The following is an 8,851-nucleotide window of genomic DNA, read 5'->3' on the forward strand; positions in this document are numbered from 1 at the left end:
CTGATTGTGTTGATCAATATGGTTATTCTATAGTCACGGACATCAAAGTTTGTCATGTACATTGGGGGGTGCGGGGGGTTTACCCCTGCTTGGATTCGGGTGTTCTTGTACAACGCCCTCGCGTTGCGTACCCCCAGCGCCATATTCCTAAGCACCCCAGCACTGAGCGACAGAGATCAGAGCACCACAATGGTCAAGATGTGGTGTCGTAGTGGGTCAAGATAGAAACTTAGCGTCACAGTGCTGAGTGTTTGAGCACTGCAACATTGTCAAACAGAGATTGGGCGATGCAACACCCCAAAACTAGCTTCGCTTCGCAGCACTGCCAGACAGACTGGACGATTTTTTTTCTCTTTTTCTGAAAGACTGCATCCCTTGGAGTTATTTTACTTGACTTTCTCTTATATTTTCAGTTAGGGCAAGAGTGAGAACGGTGCAGGTGAAAAGAGAAGCAGAGAGAGAGAGAGAGAGAGAGAGAGAGAGAGAGAGAGAGGACCTATACTTATTCGCATGGATTTGATCGTGAGGAGATCGAGTCTGTTGATCGATTGGCTTGCAACTATTGGAATAGATCGAAAGTGAAGGGAGATTGGTTATGAGGTAGCTACGGGAGAAAGGAAAAAAATAACAGAAAAAAGGCAAGAAGTCTCATTATGTTCCGTTTTAACGACGAGGCGGAGGATTTAATCGAGGTGAACTGTCGTTTGCCGGATTTATAGGAGAAGACTTGAGCAGACATCAGCAGCAAAATTTCAGGGATTTCAATGGAATTTCCAGGGATTTCAAGAGATTCTACGAGATTCGAGGTAACGCCGATGCACGCGTCGCTTAAATTGCTGATTTTGCCCCTTTCGTGTGGTTTGAGTGTACAAGTCAACAAGTGTTGAGCATGTTATAGATGTCAATAGTTAAAACAATGTAAAAATACTTTTTCATAATGCATGCATCAATTATAATTTTTGGAAATTGTCACCTTATTTGGAAAAGATCACCGGGCCCTCACTGCATTAGTTTTTGGGCTTTAGCACCTTGAAAATATGAATCCTATTGTGAATCATGAAGTTGCAAGATGCATCTTAACTGCAACAATATCCTCTTCTTTCCCAATTTGCAACTAAATTTGATAAATAGCCCCGAGAAACTAGATAAAATAAAGAAACAGTGTGTAATGCACCAGCATTCCTTGACAGAAAACAATAGAAAATTACAACTATTAAACACCAAATGCTCCTAAATTTCCTGGCTTTCATCTTTACAGCAAACAATGCTTACCTTCATCAAATTTCGACTTAATATTCTACTCTATTTTTTCAATCTCAGACAGCATAAAAGTCGCCCATTTTGTGTTGAAACAGTTGACTGCTATTTACATGCTCATATCAAATTTCTTTAAATGGCTTTTTTTGTTCCTCTTCGTTCTCTCTTCTAGAATTCAAGCTTACCGTGATCCTCACATTCCAGAGTAGACAGACTTTTTTACATTTTGTTGGCGGCACTTAATTGTCTCTTGTTTACCAAACTAACATTTTTTAGCCGTAGCAATCACGTTACTCTTCTAAATAGGAACTTCAGTAAATCTCAGTGATTTTTTGTTGCAAAATATGAGCCACAGATGTTATGTTATATTATGTAGCAAAAGAAAGTGCATAGATAAATAAGATACTCCACACCATATTCTTAATTAAGCATTATAATATTAATAAGACGGGAAAGTGCCTTACCCATTTATAGATGTTCCAAAATCCATTGTTTCTATCGCTGACAAAAAAAAGTTCGCCTGAAAAAACATGTTAGAGAAAGAAAATATTCTTCCTTAGAGGTGGTTGTGGATCAAAAGACAAGAAGAAAGACAAAATCTGTAGATGTGCATCAAATTGCTCACTAACATCAAGTGTAAATTGAAGTTTATATGATAGCAATCCCCATAAAGTCTAAAATAATCCACTAATCACAAGCATTCCATAAAGGGGACTTTAAGGTCAACATCATGCTACTTCCTCCTCTCGGTTTCTTCCGCTCGGTTTGGGCAAAAGACCGAATGGGGGAGAATGTGAGGGCTTCGGTTTGCCTAATAGGGAGAAATGAGACATGCCAAAAGACTCTCATGCCCTCACTTAAGTAGATTTTGCTTAAGAAACACCTAGGGGTAGAATTGGCATTTCTAATCTTCCAAAATTTATAATTCTTAAAATACTCATAATTAAATATAGGTTCTATATACCAAATTGATCAAAATTTTACGCTCAATTTTCTAAAATTAATCCCGTCAAAATCCGACAACATTGAAATTTTTCACTTAAAACTCGTCGCGACGCTTTGAAAAGCGTGCGAAGCCTAAAACGACGTTTTCGGGTTTTACAATTTACCCCATGACCACATTATATAATATCATTTTCTTAGGAGTTTTAAAATGATCCAAAATAATAATAATAATAAGGAAACAATTTAAATGGGTCAATTCTTAATAGTTTATTCTTTGGATTAGATTTATGAAATGTTGATAGTACTTTCTTATTAGTTCCAACCAAAATGTCATAACTTCCATCATGCTAATGATTCAAGCCTATTTCTTGACACTATCATCCCCATCATACCAAGATCCTGTCACCATTACATCCAAATCTCACTAGTGTCATTAGATCACCATAACCGAAAATCACAACCTTCATCATCATTTCATCCTGATATAAAGGTTGTTACCACTAATTCAACCAGTTGGCATAAGAAACATCATTTTAATAAACTTCTCATAATATGTCCAATGGAGTATATTTATTTCATTACACATTAGCTTATGCATTGACCATCCATTATAAGAAAAAAGGGTGATTCTATTAAATAATATGTAAGTTTCCCACTAACATAGATTCCAATTTAACCCCCATCCCGCAAAACCCCCAAAAAAACCCAATTGCCACCTTCCTTGTTTCTATTTATGGCTTCCATACTCCAAGCACCTGCGCTCCCGCATTAAACACTTGTGCTCCCTCCGCCCAAGCTCCCACTCCCGCTCAAAATTCTACTGTTCAATTGCCCTACCCTACATCCTCACCAAAAAATGCTTACAACCTTTCTTGAGCCCTCTGCCTCGCTTCTGCCCTAGCCTGACCCTTCAGCTCCTACCTTAAAGGTTACACCCTACAATAACTCCATTATTACAAGGGTATGGCCAGCTTATAATGCTTTTTATAATCTCACTACGATCAATCCTCCTCACTGACAAATGTGTTAGCAACACCGTGTTAGTGCTCACCCACTACTTCAGGACCTCACCCACTCTCAAGAGAATTATGATTGTCTAGTTCAACACTGTCAAACCTCTATGTCTGTCTCTCGTGCCATTCCCTCCTCTAGCTCTAGAACTACAACTTCCGAAATATCCTGCATTCTATACATAGGTACTTCATATACGACAAATAATTGCCTAGTCTTCTTCTTCTTCCTTGCAATGTCTTCACTATCTCATGATATTTTTTATTGATAGTTCCCCCTCACTTGAGTCTGTAAAAGAATATCTCTCTCTAAGAGCTTATCACTCTCATCTGTTTTATGTGTCACAAATTTTCTATCAATTTATTATCTGTTTATTGTCTTACTAAAACATTCAACTATTCCATAACATTTTATCCATCTTATCATGTATTTTAGGATTTTAGTACAAGGACAATAATTTGTCCAGGTCTTGAAGCTTGTGGAATGAAATACCTCAAATCTATTAGTGCTTTTACAGTTAGTTGCTGTTGATGAAGACGAAAAGGGGCCGGTTCGTTCTCACACAAGAAGTCGAACCAACTGTGTCACTTCAAATGAAAAACTAGTCCATTATGTTACCTAGCTAAGACAAAGAGTGTAGAAACGAGGAAGATGAAGGGTTCCAACTTGGATCGCGAAGAGTTGCCAGAGAGCGCTGAATCTTTAAATGGCAAAATCAAACAGGAGAAGTAGAGGGGAGAAGACGAAACAAGTAACTTTGCAGGATATTCCATCTTCTCCAACAAAGAGGATTTGAAACCGTGTGAGACTAGCAGGCTTGAGTAATGAAGAGCTTGGATGTCTTACAACAATTGTCGATCAAAAGAGAGCAATAAGTAGAGACCGAACAGGGCTATCAGTGGCTTGATCAATAGAATGGGATTGTTGAATGCAAGATTCATCATCTACTTAACATAACCCATAAATTGAATTCAATATGAATGTTCATCATTAATATTAGGGTTTAGCGATTGTGATTAAATGATATCTTACTAATTGAATCTCATCAACTATACTTGGTAAAGTCAACCCCTTCATTTTTCTTGTGTTATTCGATGCATCTTTCTGGGATACTCTTTCAAGAAAGGCTATCATCACTATTTCCCAACCACTAAACATGTTTATACTTAAATAAATATCATCTTTCATGTGTCCTCCCTACTTTTCTCCACCTCCCCCTTCTGATTTACCCTCTCCACATATTCCTCTACCTCCTAGATCATTTATATATATTTCGCCACCTCTACAAGCATAGAAAACTAGACCTCTGCCACAATCTACAACACCATCTCCCACCACATTATTTGAAATAGTTGAGCATCCCCTCCTCCTCCAAGGTCCGTGAATCCACTATCCACCTATTTCTCTCATTATTAGTCCAAAACACAAATTTCTAGAAGCTATTATCCTGAGATATATCAAAAATGACCTTAGATATATATTAAGAAATGTAGATCTAGAACTAAAAAGACTTTGTTAGAAAATATTAGAAATGACCTTTTTTATTATATTTAAATGAGAATTTGACTCTTAAAAGAATAATGGAGAAAAAGGATTTATGTAGCCAATCCCACGTAGTGGGATGAAAGCTTGAAGTTGTTGTTTAGGAAACTTACGTAGAAGAGTAAGAAACAAATAGTGGTGACTATATTAAGCTAAAATATATGATACATAACAATGGCACACTCTACTTATAAGATGATCTGGGTTAAAACATTCATAAGGCAATTTGGTTTTCCAATAGAGTTATGGTATTAAACGGGGATAATCATGATGACATCTACATTCTCATTAATCGTATGTTTCAAGAAAGAAAGAATAAAAAACATAGAGGTTGATTGTCACGTTATTCAAGATGCAATGCTATTAAAGAATATTTCTATTTCTCATGTTTCTCACCAGCAAATATATTCATTGAGGCTTTGGATCCACTTTAGTTTTTTACAAGCTAAGTAAAAACGCTTGACATGATTGATATATATCCTCCAAATTCAGGGGGAGTGTTAGCTTAAGAAAATATCATCATAAAAATCTCAAAATATAACTTGTGGAGTGTGTTTATTTTGAAATACATTTGCTTGTTATATTGGCCAATATGAAGGGGTCCTCTGTTGAATAATATACATGTTTCCTTCCGACATACTCGTCTCACAGATTTAATGATTGTTGTGCCCGTAACTATAGTTGCTTTCAGTTTTCCAATATCCTAGTGTGTTTGATTGTTGGATGTACAATTTTCAAGAGCATCACGAGTGGATAAGACTACTTCAGAAAGTGAGTCTTCCTGTACTATAATGAGACTTTACTTCTCCTATTAAGTGAATTTTATCATTATTCATATTTTAGTTAATTTAATCATTGGTTTTACGTATATGAGTGGAGTTTTTTCGAAGAGTGATAAGTATTGAATTTTCTTTTTAAAGTACAAATTTGATCATTGCTGAAATTTTATGTTCAACCACTATTTTCCATCATATTATGTCATGACCCAACCCGGAGACTTGAATTAACGAGGGAACAAATAGTCGGATGGTTAAAATATTTCTTTCAAATTCAAAAACAGATTCTCAATTATATCCCACCCATATAAAAACAGAAAAGCCACTAACACCTCTTACACATTTGAATATTTACATAAATCATATTTTACTTTCTTTCGTTCGATTGTCGTCTTCTGCAGACGTATTCCTCTCTTTCAATCATTTCTCATTTTCTGAATATTTACCTTAAAAAAAAGTAGTTTAACAATTTGAGTTTACATAGTAAACTCAATGGTAATCACACCTGCAACATAGCAATTTTACATACATAAAATAAACATATTCATTTGACTTTATTTTGTGTGTGTGTGTGTGTGTGTATATATATATATATAACTTTTTTTTATATGACATAAATCATTTATATATATTTATCAAATAGCATATTCCTTTTTTTCCATTAACTTTTATTCATTTTGCAGTTATTCCTTTTCCATTTTCATTTAGTACAGGAGCACTATCTAAATGTACAAATAAAGGTACAGTCATTTCTATTTTCATTTCCATTTAACGTGCATGGATACATTGCATCCCTAGCTAATACTACAAGGGGATAAACTCTTGTAATTTGCATGCATGCATATTTTCCTTATTTTAGTGCTTTCATTTTCATATAAATCATTATTCATATATACATTACACTATAAACCTCAGTAATTCCATCATTTTCAATTTTGTTCCATATGTAGCATTTAACCATATCATCTATACTATGATAATTCCATACAATGATAATTCACATTTCCATTTCCTTATTCTCTCCATTAATTCATATAAAACAATAACTACAATACTTAAAAGGAAATTATAATAACATAAAAAGAAATTGAAATTGAATAAAATAATCACATTATAATTACCCACTTGATTATTGTTAGATCCTTCCAATCCAATTCATTGAATTAGACCTCCAATACTTATCTCAGCTCAAATATAAAAATCTTAAGCTGTTCTCATAATACTCATTTGCATTAATTATTGCTAACAGCTTCACAAATTCAAAGCAACAATGAATTAATTTGATTAATATCCTTAAGAGTAACGTCAAATACGTCGGCTATCATAGGTGAAATCGTGGTTCTGAGCGAAGGATCATATACGGAAGTGAAAATATACGACTCCTTGTGAGTCATATCTTTTGTTCACTCACTCCTGTAGGAGAAAATCAAGTGAGAAGTGTTGCATCTAGGGAAACCAACCGAGAGAGAAAGAAGACAAAGAACGACGGTATGTTCGTAGATTTTTTTTATTACTTTTGTTTAAATCATTCCATGATTTTTATCTAAGTAGAGAGGGATGCTCAATTAAAGGTAAAAGAAAGAAATTGGGAGAGGAAGAAAAAGGAAATTTGTAAGAAAAGAAGACTTTAGTGAGGTAATTATTTTGATTTAAAATAAATGTTGAAGATTATTTAGTATTATTTAATGTTATGTTAATGATGTTCAATTAGGTAAAAGCCATTCTTTGGAAATAGTTGAAAAAAGTTTAATTTTTTTTTCTTTTTTTACATCTTGACTTGTTAGAACAAGTGATTGAGAAATATAATAATACTCTAATTACAGCAATAAAAGGTGGGAACAAAACAGGAACACTGTCACAAAAATTTGATCAAATTAAACCTCACATATGAGGGGGCATTAATGTTAGGGAATTTATTATCCTGTCTACCAAATCGAAAATTACAAATCCAGTGCTGCATACCACCGATCATCAATAGTTGTCAGAAGGCTTAATGCTGATGATAATAATAATGATATCAGTTATCATCAAGGTCATGGGATTTCACTCCGCTCACCAAATATAATAATACAAACTTCATTTTCCATCATAAACATCGCCCAAACACAATACCTAAACCTAACTCATCATCATTATTAACCTTACCCAATTATTTAAAAAATAATAATAATTAAAAAAAAAAACTTGCCCAATTATTTGAGGTTAGAATTATGAATCTCAGTTCTCGATTTGTCAAATCAATTTTTCATAAATCATTTGCATAATTTTTATCCAAGTTACATTTCATGCACCACTAGTTTCCATAATCTTCATACATACCCTAATATACTTGATTTATTCGTGATGTATCTTCTACCTTTTGTTATAAATGCCCAAGCCACGTAGCCTTTCCACTACATAATCATCAACAAATGCTACTTCCATCATTCCTTTAGTATCATAATTTCTTAGTCTGTCATTAAAAATTTTGCTACATGTCCATCGCAACATTCTCATCACTATCACACTAGTCTATCAATAACTTTTGTTGCTCACGCTCAAGTTCATATAATATAACTGAACATTACACTCAAGTTCATATAATATAACTGAACAAATTGAGTTGTTATAAAATATATCTTTTAGTTTGCATGATATTGTCTAATCATATAGAACTCCAAAAGCACTTCACCATCTTAATCACTCAACCTTTCTTCTACGAGTGATATCTTCACTTGTATCTTCATTATTCATTAGAATAGACATAAGAGAACTTATCACACATAGGTATCATTTTAGCTTCTAGTAGTATTGGCAAATAAATTCAACCCAAAAAAATTAGTGGTGAAAAATCAGTGATATGCATAAACAGAAAAGAAAAGGTTGTAAAAAAAATTAGAACCTTTGGGGGACCATCTTGGTTCACTTGGAGATTCTATCACTGCGGGGTTGCAACCAGCAACACAAACTCGCTCCTGCAATTTTCTAAAAGGAACAATGAAATGTAAGTTTAAGGCAAAATGAATCAGAAAAAACTAAACAAATCAGGGAATAAAAGCTAAAAAAATTATAATTTCTGAATTAGAGTAAGAAAATTATAGAAAAAACTGGATACAAAACATAAACAAAAAAATAACAGTGATGGGCCATATAATATTATTTTCAAAAATGAGTAACTGTCCAAAATAACCTCCTAACTATTAGTAAATACTCAGTATAGTCCGAGACTTTCATAATGCTATAATTTAGTCCCCCCAACTACTAGAAATTATCTCAATTTGATCCCAAGGCCAAAAATAATAGTTAAAGTTAACCCCAGCAGTTAAATATAAGGACATTTT

General features: G+C 34.0%; 1 protein-coding gene across 6 annotated transcripts in view; it reads right to left on the minus strand.

Moving 5' to 3' along the window:
* LOC110115629 overlaps nucleotides 1-8,495 on the minus strand; it is a gene marked incomplete at its 5' end in the record, with an annotated part of 33,000 nt that extends 24,505 nt beyond the window's left edge. For all 6 annotated transcript variants that reach the window (XR_003700867.1, XR_002305365.2, XR_002305366.2 and 3 more), the window contains 2 exon segments: nucleotides 1,722-1,777; nucleotides 8,413-8,495. Coding sequence is in view for 2 of the 6 variants with exons in the window: in XM_020848928.2 (XP_020704587.1) it covers nucleotides 1,722-1,777; nucleotides 8,413-8,495 (139 nt within the window).
* Between the last annotated feature and the right edge of the window lie 356 nt (nucleotides 8,496-8,851).

Source organism: Dendrobium catenatum, unplaced genomic scaffold (genome assembly GCF_001605985.2).
Source record: "Dendrobium catenatum unplaced genomic scaffold, ASM160598v2 fragScaff_scaffold_67, whole genome shotgun sequence".
NCBI classification, from domain to species: Eukaryota; Viridiplantae; Streptophyta; class Magnoliopsida; order Asparagales; family Orchidaceae; genus Dendrobium; species Dendrobium catenatum.